The 16,640-nt window shown below is 28.8% G+C and overlaps 1 protein-coding gene across 2 annotated transcripts; it reads left to right on the top strand.

Annotated features, from left to right (window-relative positions):
* The first annotated feature begins 7,600 nt into the window (after positions 1-7,600).
* Positions 7,601-12,742, top strand: LOC114419643 (transcription factor bHLH153-like). 2 transcript variants are annotated; one of them, XM_028385380.1, is made up of 7 exons: positions 7,601-7,797; positions 7,928-8,108; positions 10,381-10,506; positions 11,001-11,066; positions 11,351-11,410; positions 11,901-11,948; positions 12,257-12,742. In XM_028385380.1, the coding sequence occupies exons 2-7, from the start codon at positions 8,067-8,069 to the stop codon at positions 12,410-12,412; spliced, it is 498 nt and encodes a 165-aa protein (XP_028241181.1). In that variant the 5' UTR covers positions 7,601-7,797; positions 7,928-8,066; the 3' UTR covers positions 12,413-12,742. The 2 variants fall into 2 exon arrangements, with proteins under 2 accessions (XP_028241181.1, XP_028241180.1); XM_028385379.1 differs by having other exon boundaries at positions 11,351-11,416.
* The last annotated feature ends 3,898 nt before the right edge of the window (positions 12,743-16,640 follow it).

The raw sequence follows: 16,640 nt of genomic DNA, 5'->3' as shown, positions 1-16,640 counted from the left end.
TTGAATAAAATTGTCTCATATATATATATATATATATATGAGAAATTAAAAAAAATCTACTATTTAATAAAATTATAATCACTTCCCATTGAGTTTAATGGAATGGTAAATTTTTATATTTTTATAACATTCTAATCATAAGAATTCAGTTATAAGCATTCCCTTCTTAATTAATTTCAAAGTTTGTATGTTATTTTGCAAAATTTAGAAAATGGTGAACCATTATTGCCTATCCGACAAATAGTAGTACTATCTTAACACAAATTTTCTTATAAAAAAAATTGATTATCCTTTTAAATTATTTAGTTTTGATTTGAGAGATCAAGTGTTAGTCCTCGACAAGGAGGTAAACAATATGTTTGAATTAACGTTAGAGATTATTTAAACAATTATTTATGTATTCCGAGACACCAAAAGCAGAAACAACTCTTTTATTGCTTTTGAAAAATCCCAACCATGCATGAATTAGTTAAAATTAATGCAAATTGTCCTTAACATCACAAAATCAAAATGAGTATACGATCCATTTAAGATGCTTAAAATATTGCAACCAGTGTAAAGTATTTCTCAACTTTCATCTACAATGTACAATGTATCGTCAACTTAATTCTTCTTAAGCTTATTTTGTATATAATTAATCTTATTCCTGTTTAACCAAGATTCGTTTAATTTTCAGTGCTCTTTTTACACAACTTGACTTTAGAATTTACTTTTCTTAACCAATGAACTATTCATGCTCACTTGGTGAAATAGAATCGATGATGAGGCCAAGTGGCCAACCCATTAATTTGATTCATATATAGTTTACACAAGTTTTATTTAATCTGATTATGGATAAATGCAACAAATTATTCTCACATGCAGCACCCTTATTTTCTCTTTCTTTTAATAATGTAACCAAAACAAGCAGATGATACAACAAACATATGGTCCAAAGGTATGACACCAATTGGACATTAATTGGCAAGTTAGTTAGCCGCCCAATAGAATGTCCATCAACTATTTTCAAAGACTCTCCTATTATGTACTCCTACTATCTAACCACAAACAGATATTTTAGATGTTTTTTTAATGTTATTTATATTAGCATAAACACTATATTATAATTATCTTGTATTCAATACAAATAAAATTTTGATGCAACATCTTAAGTGTTTCTAATATTATTTTAAATTAAAATTTGATTTTTACTTAATAACCTGGAAAATAAGCGTTGACATTTAAATATCAAAAATTTAATTTTAAGGTAAAAGTCCATTTTAATTTTAAAATAATGCCAAAACCATCAAATAAAATGTAAATAAGTTTTGTTTGTATAACAAAACTTAGATGTGATACTTTTAGTACTTTGTTTAGTAGGTGAAAATGAAAAAAAAAAAAGAAGCAAACTTATATTTTTAGAAATTAACTTTGTTTCTCTAGTTTTTATTTTCTTTCTTCTGTCATTTTTTTATTTTTTCAAATAAAATATAAAAAAACATCATTATTAATATTTTTTTTCGTCTCTGACAAACAATTATTAATCAATGACGCGTTTTAAAATTGTAGAACAAATTCTCTCCCGCGGTTAATATAGAATGTCACAAACAAAAAAACGAATAAAGAAAGTAAATATTTACTAAGTCGTTGAATCTTTGCATCATTAATACTCTATTTACTTTAAAAGCCAACAGTTTCACTTTTTTCAAAAGACTAATCCGCTCAACCTTTCTTATTTGAATAATAACTAGGCTGGTTGGTTAAGCTAAACCCACTACTAACAATCATAAATTAACAAAGCACGAGGCAAAAACAAAAGGAGACAACTATACACACTTCCAATAAAAAAAGGAAACTTTTCGCGACTTAATTTTTGTTTTTGCCGTTTCATTCTAATAATTGTGGTTCCAAGTTGTTTTTACGTAAATTAATAAATAAATAAAAATAAAATTTTTATAAAATTAACTTTATCATTATTAATTTATTTTTGTAGTTAATATTATTAATATTAAAAAAATATAAATAAAAATAATAATTTTAATAATATTACATTAAAAATTAAAATAATAATTATTTTAAAATGTTTTTTCATAAACAAGAATGATTATAAAATAAAGAAAATAATTTTATTTTTGGTGTGTTAAAAAAAAAGAGCCGGAGAAGAAGGTAGAGTGAACAAACAGAGAAGTCAAGCAAGTCATAAAAGAAAAAAAAAAAGAGAAGAAAAGCGCGTGGGTCCCACACGAAAGGGAGGGTCAGAAAAGGAAGACGAAAATGGTTTGATCGTGGACTTTTGAGGCGCACGGTCGTAGAAACATGAAGCGTCTCGTGGGGCCCACCTTCCCAGATAACACCTCGCGACGTTTGAGAAAGTTGTTGTTAGCACGCGAATCGCTCTGGTGGCAACACGTGGAAACCGGGACGCGCGTGGGGGCACGGAGACGGAGGCGCGCGTGAAGATTATGGGGTCACGGATTAGGTTAGTTCTAGAGAGAAAAATGCCAAAAACAAAAAGAGAAGAGGGTGGGACCGGGTGTCGGAAAGAGCGTATCCGATGCTGAAAAACTGCTCTGACATGACACCCCACCGGCTTCCCGCCAAAACAGACTAAAGCTCTTTTTAATTACTCATGCTTGTTGCTTAACATGAACACAAGGAAAAATAATTATAATTAGTATAAAATTTTAAAATTAAACTCTTATCTTTATGAAAGAAGCAGGGTAAAACATTGTTTAGGTACTTGAAACTGTCCTTTAACAAAATGGTAATTAATTGAAAGTGTATAAAGTTATTATATTAATTTCTGAAAATAAAAAATTAAAAAGTATTTGATAATATCATTTGTCAATCACATTAGTTTAAACTTAAAAATTATATGATTTAAATGATAATATTAATATATATTTAAACATCAAAGTGATAATAAATAGTTGAGTTTAAGAACTTATTTGATATCTTGAAAACTTGTTTTTTTTTATTTCATGGACCATTGCAACAATATTTTATACTTTTAAAAACCAAAATAAATTTTTATCCAAACTGGTATTAGTAATAAATTTTTCAACATATTCTTTAACATTTTATGAACTAGGATAAAAATATATTAATTCATCACATTGTCAAGTCCAAGCTCCAGTAACCATTTTGAAGCCTCCAGAAGAGCATAGACTTCAGCTTCCTCCAGAACTTCATTGGATCTTTATATAAAGTGAAACAGACCCGAACATGAATTTGTTGGAAAATCATTGGCTTGATTACTATTTAAGATATTGTTACATGCTTATATTAGAAATAAAACAAACAATTATTACAACAATACTTGTATTTCTTGATGATATAAAACACATAGATAGTTGAATAAATTTAGATTCACGCGTTAAAATATAAAAGAATATTCATTTATTTATTTCTTTAAACTTTTTATGAAATCTCAATGTTAATTATTAGAATTAATATTATAATCACTTTTAATGCATGTTTGTTTAATTACTTTAAATGTTTTAGATGAGATTCTTCACATAAAATAGAGTTTTGGATATGATTCTGCATTCTTGATTACATGAGTTATAATATTAGTCATCAATATTAATAAGTAGTAACCTATGGCTACAACCTATTCAAAGACCAATTTTTTTTTAAAAAAAATGTGGATGACTCTTGTGGATTGGCTCAGCTATGAAAATTGGTCACTGAATTTGGGGTTTTCCTTATTTCTGAAACTGGCTTGGCAGAAGCAGGTACCTTATTTTTAGTTAGACATGTGTAAGCTAAATTTGAACACGAAGGGTCATAGTCCCATCCGTAAGCAACAACAGTACCTTCTATTAAGGGTCTCCCCAACAACACACGTACACATATACAAAACATGACATGGGACTTGAAATGCTCCATGGTCTCATCTCTCATGGATAGTTTAAAGGGAATATTATTAATGTTGTTGTTGTTAAACAATGATTTGATTATGGTTAGAAACAAAATTAAGTCAGGAGTTGACTTTATATTTAGATATAATATATAGATTTTTTCAACAAAAAATATAGATTTAAATATAAATATTAAATGCTACGTATAATTAAGTTTTAAGGTTTAAAATGGGAGCTAACGAATATTTTTGAATATATTTTAAAATAAGTCATGCTAATATAAGATTAATATTAAATTGAAATATAAATACAAGTTAAAAATTTTACTCCCTTCTATTCTATTTATAAGACTCAAACTAAAAATAATGTTTGTCCTTATGAGACTTAACTCATGATATTTTTTTATTAATTATTTTTAGATTAAAATCCAACTAATTAAAAGAGAGGTTGTAATGACAAATAATTAGAAGAGAGATAAAATTAAGATAAATTTATAGTGATCTAGTAAATTAATCACTTTCCTTAATTCATTAAATTCTAATGAATTTAGTAATTGAGTTTTATAAATAGGATATGAGAAAGTATGAATTATTAAATTACTTTTTAGAATAGAATGGGTTAAAATTAATATACAACAACAACTCACATTATAATCTTAATTAACTTGACTCAAATACAAAAGATCTAAGTTTAAGACCGAAATCTAATTCAATTATCTTCATTCTTCAAGTTAAGATATCCCAATAGATAGGATAGATACGATCTTAAGTACATGCATGCTTCTCTTATACGACAATGGTTGGTAGTGTGCGCTTATTGACACAATATTGTTATTATAGACTTTAATCCTCCTTACCACAAATAAAAGTATTTTCAAAAATAATTTGCATTGGTTTCTTTTTTTGATGGGTTGATTTCTCTTTTAAAGCAAAAGTGAAAGCTTTAATGATAAGATATTTATGGAAAAAATATTTTAGGTATATTCTTGATTTTGTAATCATAGTTTAGGATATTTTATGAAATATAATTTTTTTTGAAAAAGATTATATCTATGTAAAGATAATATATATATTTTATTCTGTAAAAAATAATTTATAATCAATTTTTAAAATGTTAACTTTTTAAAATAATTTATAATATTATATAAAGTTAAATTAATTCATCATAATCTAAACTGACATAAAAAGAAAAAAACACAAGATCTAAAGTTCATGCATGAAACTCGACTCAATTATAGCAATGAATTATGCCCTAAATTTCTAAAAAAAAAGAGAGACAATTTCATTTAATATTTGTCTATATCTCGAGTAAAGTACCTTTTACAAAAAAAACACAGGTGAGGAAGAAAAAAAAAAATCAACTTGATTATCTTAATGAGTTAAGAATTGATGAATAACTGAGTCAAAGTGACTGTAAGTCTTGTGATACACACCTATTTATGTTGGGTGTGGGATGCTTTATTTACACGTGATTAATAGTGTGTCCTTTATGATACTTATTAATATCATGTTATTAGAGATCTTAACCTTCTTTAGCGTTATTCTTTTTTAAAATTTGAATTAGTGTTTCTTTTAAAAACGGAAGTGAAAGCTTCAATAATAGTTTTGTGAGGAAAAATTACTGTTAGGTACATTCTTAATATTTTTACTTAATTAAAATACTTTAGAAACTTACTATAAAACAATAACTTTCACAAATTGCTTATCTACAAAATAATACCAATACCGTTTTTTAAAAGCAAAAAACTATTAGAAACTTGGCCCACCTTACAAGTTTTTTTTTTCTTTTTTGTTAATGTTATAACGTCACTGAGTTTCATTTACAAACTATTTCCTCATAAGAATCTATTTTGAAACATATTGCATGGGGTCTATTTTGGTAAGCATTTCGTCAGCACGATTAGCGAATCCATCTACGTGGTAGCTTGAAATGCATTTCGCCATTAGGGTTGGCGAAACAGGCTTGGCAGAGTGGATTTTGCCATCCTCATTGGCGAAATTGGTGCTGAAATCGTATTTATTAGCAGAGATTTGATTAAAAATCCTTTTCAATTATAAAATAAAATATTAATTGATGCTAAAAAAAGTAAATGTATTTATTAACATCAATTAAGAGATTTGATTAAACGATTTTAGCATCAATTATGCTATAAAATAAATACATTTATTAGCATCAATTATCTTATAATTATAAACAATTTTTAATTTTTCCAAATTTGTTATCATAATTGAATTTTTTTTTATCCTGATACTGATAGTGGATTTCGTCATCCTCATTGGCAAAATTGATGCTGAAATCGTTTAATATATTTATCAGCATCAATTAAGAGATTTGATTAAAAATCCTTTTCAAATATTAATTGTTTCACCAACCCTAATGGCGAAATGCTGACTGTTTCGTGAATCCCAATGGCAAAATGCACTCTAAGGTGTCATGTGAACGGATTCTCTGATCATGTTGACCAAATGCTTACCAAAACAAATCCCCCCGTAATATGTTTCAAAATAGACATTTGTTGGGAAATAGTTTGTAAATTAAACCCAATATGGTCAATTTGCCTATAACCAGTGCTTGAACTATATGCATGGTAATGAGAGTAATTATTTCTACAAAATAAATTTTATTATTTGAATATATTAAATAAATATTTTTTTATTCTCATTTTTTTTAAAAGATGAACATAAATAATTATAAAAGATAAAAAAATAAATTGTTACTAATTTTATTTACTTATTTTTTAAATTTTACTATTTTTTATTTTTATTATCATTTTTAATAAATTTTATATATTTTTTGTTTGAAAAAATATTAGATTATGTAACAAAATTTCTGAATTATAACAGTAGTATTTTATAAATGAACTGAACACTCTTGGTTATGTCACAAATTTTTGTCTTCTCGGGAAAGATAGGGGATTCCTAACGTAGACTAATAAAATTTAGTTTCCAAAAAATGTTTTATTAATTAATAGAGACACCTATTTTCAGCCCCAAGGCTGATTGCTTTAAAAACAATGTTACTAGTTTGAAAAATAATTAGTTTCGCTATTCGTATCCTGTCTTATTCAAAAGAAAAGAAAAATACAACAACTAATTATATTTAAAAATATTATTAAACATTTTACATATATGAATTCATAAACAATTCACCAATTTTTACATTTGTCATTAATCACTAACCGTTTGTATTCTATTAACCACAATATATTATACTCTTCCTGTTTCTTTTTAATTATCATATTCTCTAAGAAAAAATATTTTTATTTATTTGTTATTTATAAAGTTGAAGATTACATTGATTATTTTTGAAATATATTCTTACCTATTTTCTTATCTTTAAATAATTAATACATACATTTATTCTGAAATGAGAAAGCTGGATGAAATAAAAAAATCAATAATTATTTTAATAGAATAAAAAAATTATCATATTTCTTGATTTTTCCATAATAAACTTAAAAGATAAAAAAATTGAGATAGTATTTATATACAAAATTTATACAAAAAGTTTATAGTGGAAAAAAAAATTATGCATTGAAAACGTAAAAAATTTATATAATTATTTAATTATAATTAATTATATATGATAAATTTATTAATTTTTAAAATAATTCAATTAATAATTTATAATTAAATAATAAATATAAAACTGTTTTATACATGTATAAACATTAATCCGAAAAACCAAGATGTTGTCTTGGTTGGATATTAGCTGTCAAGTATATTAATGACAATATACATTTAAAAACTCTTACGTAAGGAATTATTGTATTATATTCATTTTCTAGCTTTATAAAATCACATTGACATTGACCTGCTCCTCCTTCCTCTTCTTCCTTCTCCACAAGAAGCCACACACACCTCTGTTTCTTTCTCTGCTCCACACTTTCTCTTCCTCCATTATTGAGCTTCCACTAGTTTTTTTTTCTTTCTTTCTTTCTTTCAAGGACTTAATTGTACGTCACTTCATTTATTTTCCCATATGTGCCTGTGCTTTTGTTGTAGCACTGCATGCTACTTTTTTTTTTTTTATAAAGTTTTTGAATTTTCGTACTCCAAAGTATTAAAATGAAATTCTAATCACAGGCACTGCTTAAAGTCTCAAGCTTTACAACTTTTGGAAGACACCCATCAAACCATTTTTTGCAGCCATCACTTGCCTAAGGAAGAGGGTTCTTTTGGTTTCAACCATTTTCTGCTTTTAGCTTCAAAAGGATCATCATAGATGATAGCCAGCTCCTTCTGCAATGCTGATTCTATGTTTTCAGTAAGTTTTTTAAACTAAAATTTAGTACCATTTGTCTATTTTGGTCTTTCAAGTGTTATCTTGTGCTCACACTTTTCATGAAGGCTATTAGTGAATGGACTTTCTCAATGTTGTTCTTGTGCTTGGATGGTGTCATGGGAAATTTTGAGAATTTGTGTTCAAAATTGATGTTGTTTCAACTTTTTAATCCTCATCCTTGCACTCCAATTCCTAGAGAATTATGATCAGAATTGTTCTTATTCTAAGTACATATTGTAATAAATGAGTGGTTGGGCTTATTACTTTATTTATGATTTTGCAAAACCCAAGCCCAAAACCACACCGTGTGATTCTCTCACTGGATTAATCAATCATTGTCTTTTTCCGTAAATTAATTAATTACTCCTGTGTCCTTATGCATGTTATCAATTAAGATATCCTTTAACATTAAACAAAGGTGGTTGGGGAGATTTTGTACGCAAGTTAGATTCGTTCAGCAAGGTCTATGTGTGTGTATGTGAATGCGTGTATATGTGTGTATACATAGTGTGTTTTTCTTTTGTCAAAAATCAAATGGTGGGCCACCACACACATTTGAGGTTCTTGACATTTGACAACATCACAAAGTTAGAAATTAATTAATAATTTAGTGAAACTAAATCACCAAAAACAAAAGAAATTAGTAGTAATTAAACAATAATTTTGGTGTGGTAACTAAAAAAATCACAATCTTGACTATTCTTAGATTAAGATATTTGGACTATTGATAAAGTGTGATTAGTTGTTAACCGAGGAATATGGCGATCAATGTCTGTGACAGTGACTAGTGATGACCCTTGGCTTATTAGAAGAAGCTTTTGTGCCTTATGTGGTTTGAATATGATTATGCATGGATGGTTCATTTTTTCTTGGCAATTGTTTTCCATGGATCATGACTATGGGGCCACTTTTGATTTTGGGTTGTGGTGTAGCTGTTACCAGTTTGTATTTCTGAGATTATCTAATATTTTTTAATGGTCTCTTTTACGGGGGAGGGTAACGGTGATGACATCGTTTGTTTGGCTTTGATTTGACAGCATTATTATTCTGACTAAGCATCGCATGTTGTTATGTGTTTATGATATATATTATTATTAATAATGTGAAAATCAATCTTATAACTAGTACTAGTTATTTTTTGCATGCCAAGTCCAATACATACATATGGATTGAAATCATTTGTTCTAATTCCTTGTCTCTCTAATTAAAATATGACAGGTGATTAAACAATTTTTTTCTTTCTTTTAGAAAGTAGTACTCTCTGTCTCTCCTGCTTTTTTTTTTGTTGAGATGTTATATTATTAATCGAAGGGAGAGAAAACAGGACATGGAATATGAATGGATGATTTGAGTCCTATCAAATGTAAGTGTTTTTGTGTGTTACATGCTGCACTCAAGGCAGGACCCTAGAGCAAAAGCAAACACTACCATATTGGGGGAATTTTTTTTTTCCCCTTGGAGGTGTTTATATTTTGATAAGTTTCCATCAAACTAAGGCATTTGTTAGACTTTTTTCCTTTTTTCAGGAGATAATAATATTATTTTTCACAATTTTCCATTTTTTATGGGATAACAAGGTTTTAAATTGTGATCGCGATCTTGAACAAAATTTTGGCATTGTGAGCAAATGTAACTGATGCGGCCACAATTGCGATCATAGTGAACCCAAAATTCTTATGTTGCAGCTGAAATTGCAACCATGGACCCTTTTTAAAAAACATGTGAGGGTGATGATGGAAGATTCATTCAAAGAATTGTGTGTGCTCACTCAATAGATTTTCCCACCCTTTCATCCCCTTAGGAAGGCCAAGAAAAAAATTCAAAGCTGTAGACTGTAACAATGGAGCCAGTGGGGCCAACCCACATTGACTCCAATTTGCATTCAATACTTCCTCAATTTGTGGCTTTTGACTTCTCCAAAGTTCTATTGAACATATTTCAAACTTAAAAGTAACTGAAAATATATCTATAGCTAGTTTAGTTAAATCAGTGGATTGCCATCATGACTTCACCATAGGGGTGACCCATTTGGTAACAAGTGAGTTTCTATTGTGTGTTGCATATGCATATGCACTATGATTGTGTGTTTTACAACTATGAACAAAATAAACTCTCACCTTTTAACTGATTTAGATCACTTGGTACTTGCTACTCTAGTGATGGAAAGTGTTGATGGTTTCATAGTTTCTTTTATAATCTGTATTCCTTTTTCTCATCATTCTCATACAAGATTTTTCTTTGTTGATGCCACCAGAGAGAAGAGGGGATAGATGTTAGAAAGATGATGGAACATAAAAGGAGCCCCTGCTCTGTTGACCAAAGCAGTTATACTTCTATTGCCTCCAAAAGGCAAAAGGCTGATTTATCGATCAGCACTAAGGTTTCTTTTTTCTCCTTTTATTGTTGTTAATATTTCTTTTTTCTTTTTCTTTCAGTATCCACTCATGTATTTTATAGACATCCAAGCTTTACTATTTGAAATATTTCTTGAGAAACATGATAAGGTACCTCTTCTTTATTAAACTTCTCTGGTTCATAGTATATAACCAATGATTTGACTCATTATATTGGTGGTTCATATCATGGATTGCATATGATTATTTTCAATTTGTTCTATGTAAGTAATTATAAACTAAGTTCAGGTTGAGATCAAGTCTAATTTAATGCTAATCGCCTAAGCCTATTCAGGTTGAGATCAATGTCTACTCCCAATGTACTTGATATTTCATTCTCTCTTAAAAGTGTTCAACCAACCTGTTGTGTGAAACTCTCCATGATGCTCAAAATTATGATATCTGATTTTCTCCATTGAAGTCAAACTTTCCTTTTTAATATATTTTTTTTATATAACATTTCTATTGTTTCTGTGAATAGGAGAGGAAGGAAAAGATTGGCAAACGAATTGTTGCTCTTCAGCAGCTTGTTTCACCATATGGAAAGGTATACAACTCGTTCCAGACACAATGTATTCTTCAACAGCTTACAAATACTTGTTTTATATCCGGTGGTGTTTAGTGCAACTTATCTTAGCTTCCTGTTTAAAGCTCCATTGATTATCTTCTGTAAGATATATCAGATACTTGTCATGCTTGTTTGGCTTGAATAGCAAAGGAATTTAAAAAGTGCTTATTTGAGTCATATGATATCTTACCTGCTATTGTTTTCGATCAAATGAATTATTCAAAGTTTCTGTGAGTCTAAAGTTTCTAGACTTCTCACTGCAGACAGATACATCTTCTGTTCTAAAGGAGGCAATGGAATACATAGGATTCCTTCATAAACAAGTTAAGGTTTGGCCATTCTTGCTACATTATGCTGAAATTATCACCGTTAATTTTCTTTTAATTTGGTTTCATATGCCTTGAGCACCTGTACTTGGACCTAAATTATGTATGATCTCCGGTCCTGATGTAAATTTTGTAATAACATACTTGAATAATATATTATTCCTATCAAGACATGAAATAAGACATTTCATTTTCATTAAATTTGTTTCTGTTTTCTGGTTTCTTTTATTCTCCTTGGTCATTCCTGCCCAACTAAAAAATTTAACGTGGTAATATAGAATGGCAGTATAATAGGACTGGATGAAGTAAAAAGAAAATTGTCATGAAGTGGAAATGCACATTACATCATCAATGACTAGGTTTATCGTTACTTCATATGCTGAAATACATGCATGCTTGTAGAAAGACATTGTACTATTGCAGATTCTAAATTATGTTTAGTAAGACATTGAACTTATGCATATCTTTTTTCTTCCTGTTTTAACAGCTGCTTAGTGCTCCATACCTTGAAAGTTCACCAGCAGCAAAGATGCAGGTGAGCATAACATGAACTCTACCACCAATCCACCATGGAGTAGGATTAAGTTTCATATAATATGCTGGATAGCTTTTCTACAATCATGAATGTACCCGTGGTAATCAGTATAATTTAATTGACGAGTTTAATTTCTATGCACTAACCAATCAGAAATCATGATTTTAGGTCCTTTTGTAAAAGTCAACAAATTTATCGTATGTCAATTTATGGTTTTAGATGTTGGGGCATGAATTATTTTCTCTTTATGTGACTAGTGTTATTCCTGGTGTTGAATTGGGTTATAATTTGAATTGTTGCTACTTCAGGGTATGGAGCCATGCAGCCTGAGGAGTAGAGGGTTATGTCTTGTTCCTGTGTCATTTACTATTGGAGTTGCTGAGACCAATGGTGCAGATATCTGGGCTCCCATTAAGACTACTACTTCTCCTAAATTTGAGAAGGATGTCTCCCAATTTCATTGAATAATTTTCTCACCTTTACAGCCTAAAAGGTTGCTAAAGTTGCTAAACTAGCATGAAAATGATTATGATCATACATCTAGATGGAATCATAGTAGCTATATATATATATAATAGTTATAGCATTAAAAAAAAACTCTAGTCAAGAAGCTGTCCCACACCTCTAAGATTTTAAACGGGTGATGGGGCGGCTAAGCTTCCAATTAGCCATATGTGCCCTTAACTAATTAATTCCATGTGTTGATTATTAAGTGTATATTTGAAAAATTCTAGTTGTATAATGATTCCATGTACTGATTAGCTTAATGAAAGTCGTTTCTAGATTTGATGTAAGTACGAATGTCAATGTTTCACTGTGCTAATTTACACATCGGATTTTATTTCATCAACGTGCCTTTGAACCTGCATTTATCAATGCTGTTTGTGTTTGGTGTATCTAGAGAATAACAAAATAGTTAGCTGTATCGTCGCAGAATTTTCACTTGAATATAGTTTCTCTTTGAAGCGTGAAACCAAGGGGATAAAACATGATCAACTGATTCTAAAGTAAATTACACATACATCTCTTTTAATGTTTAGGAAAAATATAAATGTCTTTTCTCTTTTTTTTAAGATATATTTATATTTTTTCTGAGATTTAAGAAAATTATATCTTTCTAGAGGTTTAAAGAAATTACAAATATTTTTTTTTAAAAAATCCACACAAATTTCCTTAAATGTTATCTAATCATTTAACCATAGTAAATAATGTGCATTAACAATTTTAATTAAAAAAAGACTAAAAGGACGATGTAAAAAAGTTAAAAAATCTGACATTTTCTTACAAAAATATTTATGTAGGTTCAAATATATTTGAATTTAATTTTGGATAAAAAATAACATTTAAATTTTGCTAGTATGAAAAATAGATAAATTTTTTTGTAGTCATGAATTCTAAATATTTTCATATTTATGAGATTTAAAAATATATTTAAACTTTTTTTAATCAAAATTATTAACATATGATTTATTACTATCAAATGTTTAAACAACATTTAAGGAGTTTCTGTAGGTTTTATAAATAGAAGGAAGACATGTATAATTTCTTTAAACATCATTAGAAAATATGTGTATGTTTTATAAAAGGAGGAGAAACATATATAATTTTCTTAAATTTCAAGAAAAATATATATAATTTACTGATAATTCTAAGTATTAAAATAAGTTTAATAGAAATTAAATGTTACTATTTGTTTAGCCATTGAATCAGATTATATTATCATAATTATTACATATACCATATCTTAAATAATTAAGAAATTTTTAAATAAGTTACTTAATAGTGAAAAAATATATTATATTATTATTTAATACGTAAGAAATAAAATTGTATATTAAAGTATCAATTAATTTTTAAAATATGAAATTTTATAGAATTAGTTTAACTTTCAACATAAATTTTTTATAAAAAAGTTAGTAAAGGTGGTATAAGATTTGATACTTTGTATAGAATTCGTGTTTATATTGTCTAAATGTAGACATCTTTTAATGTTGTTGCTTACTCTTGCAAGAGCATCAACTTTTTATGTTAATCGTCGTGTCTTTAATTTCATTCGAACCTTTTTAAATGATCTTATTTTGAATGAAATACAATAAACTTCTTCCTCTAAAAAAATAATTTAAAGTGCGATTTTAATTTGAGAGGTTAAATTAAGTTATATATATATAATAAAAAGTGTCCGACTAACTGTCCTGTACCAACATGCTGTTATTTTTTCCCTCCAAATGACATTTCGATCATTTTTTATTGATGGGCAATTTTTTAGTTAGTTTTATGAGCACTTTTCCTTTCATACTGGTGGCTTCTCTAGTTTATTATTGATAAAGTATACAAAACTAGTTAGGACAGTGTCCTTTTTTAAAGTAAAAAAAAAAAACTTGAGATTGAAACTCACCTTCACTTTTCTTGAAGTCAAGTGGCCCATAGCCTCCCCCATTAGGTCTTAGGTTGGTGTATGCTTTTTAAAGTGAGCAAATTGAAATTGAAATATATAAAATATTTAAGAATAAATTTTAGGATCCTGTCACTCACTGTCAACATCATCATTAAAGATGCAATTGGGATTGAATAAAAATTTATGAATAACCAATGTTATTTTAGAAGATAAAGAAAGAGAAATATGTATGATACCTAATATGATTTGATATAAAGAGGAAAAAAAAGTGGTCAAATAAGTGTTTAATGATATATGAGGAGGATTTTGCAAACTTCAGCTGGTTTACACTTTATAATCACAATAAAGATCCTAAGCCTCTCAAAGGGAATCCTTCAATACCAATGAATGAAACCCCGTTCGCTATTAAATTTGCTTCAACCTAGTTTAATATGTTATTCAGATGAAGCATCTTTCATTAGGTAACGGCCAACATGAATTACACTCCAAAAGGCTATTTCCAAATCAACACGCAATACAACGCTACAACTAAAAACCTACAATTTGTTCAAAAGTGGACAATATGATTGGTTAGAAGGAGTCCAGCCCCACCAATTTATCAAAAAGCATGAATTAAACGATAATGAAAATATTAACAGAGAAATAATAAATTACACTAACATCCCTAATAAGAAGATAGATGAGTTCGAATATTTTACTAACATGACATTACACTAACTTCCCTGAAGTTTAGTTAAATTAAATTTCCCTTGAAATTCCTCCTTGTTCTACCTTACATTAATTTCCCTGAGTTGTTTTGTTCTACCCTACACTAATTCTCCTTAATTGTTCTTTTGATTAATTAGAAAGAATTTCCCTTAATTGTTTGAAAAACACTCACACTCCTTAATTGTTAGAAAGACATGACATCCTATACTCCCACAAGAGAAGTTGTTGTAAATGTTTGGTCTTGTAGGAATCTTAATAAAATACCAATAATCACCGAAAATACATTACGTTAGATTATTAAGAGGGGTTGTGAAAAATATCTAGATCCATGATAAGCAGCGGAATTGATGAGTCTCGAGAACTGTTGGTTTTGTGTTCTTCCTCAATCAGATGGGAGAAGAGAATACAATTTCTGATTTTGGTGTATTGGGGACCACAATCTTGCTTTAGGTTTTAACCTGTTGGGGTTTCTATTATTCCCTAACGGGCCAAACTGATTTCCACTTATCAAACCCATATTAATTTCTGATGATAGTCCAATAGACTCACCAAATTAGATCACTTTTATTGAGCCCGTAAATGTAAATAACTAATATAAATGACAAATATAATATGTAGCCCACACTAATTAATTAATTAGGAATTATAAAATTCCTAACAATCTTCCACTTGAGCTTCATATTAACCTCAATCATTTATATTGCAAAAGTCTTTAGGCGCGCAATCGTATGTTATTTACTTTTAGACTTTCTTTAAACAATCTGGTCCATCTTATATAGTAACACATAACCATTGCAATTTTCCTCACAGTCCAACGTGATTGAGCCACAATGATCACCAATGTCACATATACTTGATGACATAGATCAAATATGGATAAGCGACATAAAAATAACATACAATGTGATCTCATTCATGTTCATTTCTAACTAGTCCAAACTTTATTCTTTATAGAGATCAATCCAAACACAATATAAATATTGTAAACAAAACAAGCTCAGCATGAAATGATAACCTTCAACTTTATTTTATAGAAAATCAATCTATACAAATATCTGAAAAACATAAGGCATAGATAGAACATAAATGGGACTCCCACTAAACTAAGGTACTATAAGGAGTCACTCCCATATGAGTAGTGTGCTCATGAAAAACTTTAGGTACCAAACCTTTCGTAAGTGGGTCAACTAGCATATCATTAGTCCTTAAATGTTCTATGAAAATCTGTCTATTTTGAACTCTTTCTTTAACAACCAAAAACTTGATGTCAATAAACTTTGATTTGGTTGCACTCCTATTGTTGTTGGAGTAAAGAGCTGTTGAGTTGTTGTCACAATAAATCTTTAATGGTCTTTCAATGCCGTCAACCACGCGCAAAGCAGTGACAGAATTTCTCAGTCATATCTCATGGTCGGATGCCTCAAAACAAGCAATGAACTCCGCAGCCATGGTCGAAGAAGCTATGAGAGTTTGTTTAGCAGACTTCCAAGAGATAGCTCCTCCAGCCAGCATAAATATGTATCCAAATGTGGAGCATTTGCTATCTTGACATCCAACAAAATGAGAGTCTGAGTACCCAATGATCTTAA

This window comes from Glycine soja, chromosome 7 (assembly GCF_004193775.1).
Source record: "Glycine soja cultivar W05 chromosome 7, ASM419377v2, whole genome shotgun sequence".
NCBI lineage: Eukaryota > Viridiplantae > Streptophyta > Magnoliopsida > Fabales > Fabaceae > Glycine > Glycine soja.
The sequence above is the reverse complement of the archived record's forward strand: the minus strand, read 5'-3'. Positions and strand labels throughout refer to the sequence as shown.

What these genes read in the sequence shown, in the direction of transcription:
- LOC114419643 (XM_028385379.1), top strand. Translation starts at nt 8,067, where the DNA reads ATGATAGCCAGCTCCTTCTGCAATGCTGATTCTATGTTTTCA. An exon ending in ATTTATCGATCAGCACTAAG is followed by an intron (nt 10,507 to 11,000) that starts GTTTCTTTTTTC and finishes TTCTGTGAATAG; the next exon opens with GAGAGGAAGGAAAAGATTGG. An exon ending in TTGTTTCACCATATGGAAAG is followed by an intron (nt 11,067 to 11,350) that starts GTATACAACTCG and finishes TTCTCACTGCAG; the next exon opens with ACAGATACATCTTCTGTTCT.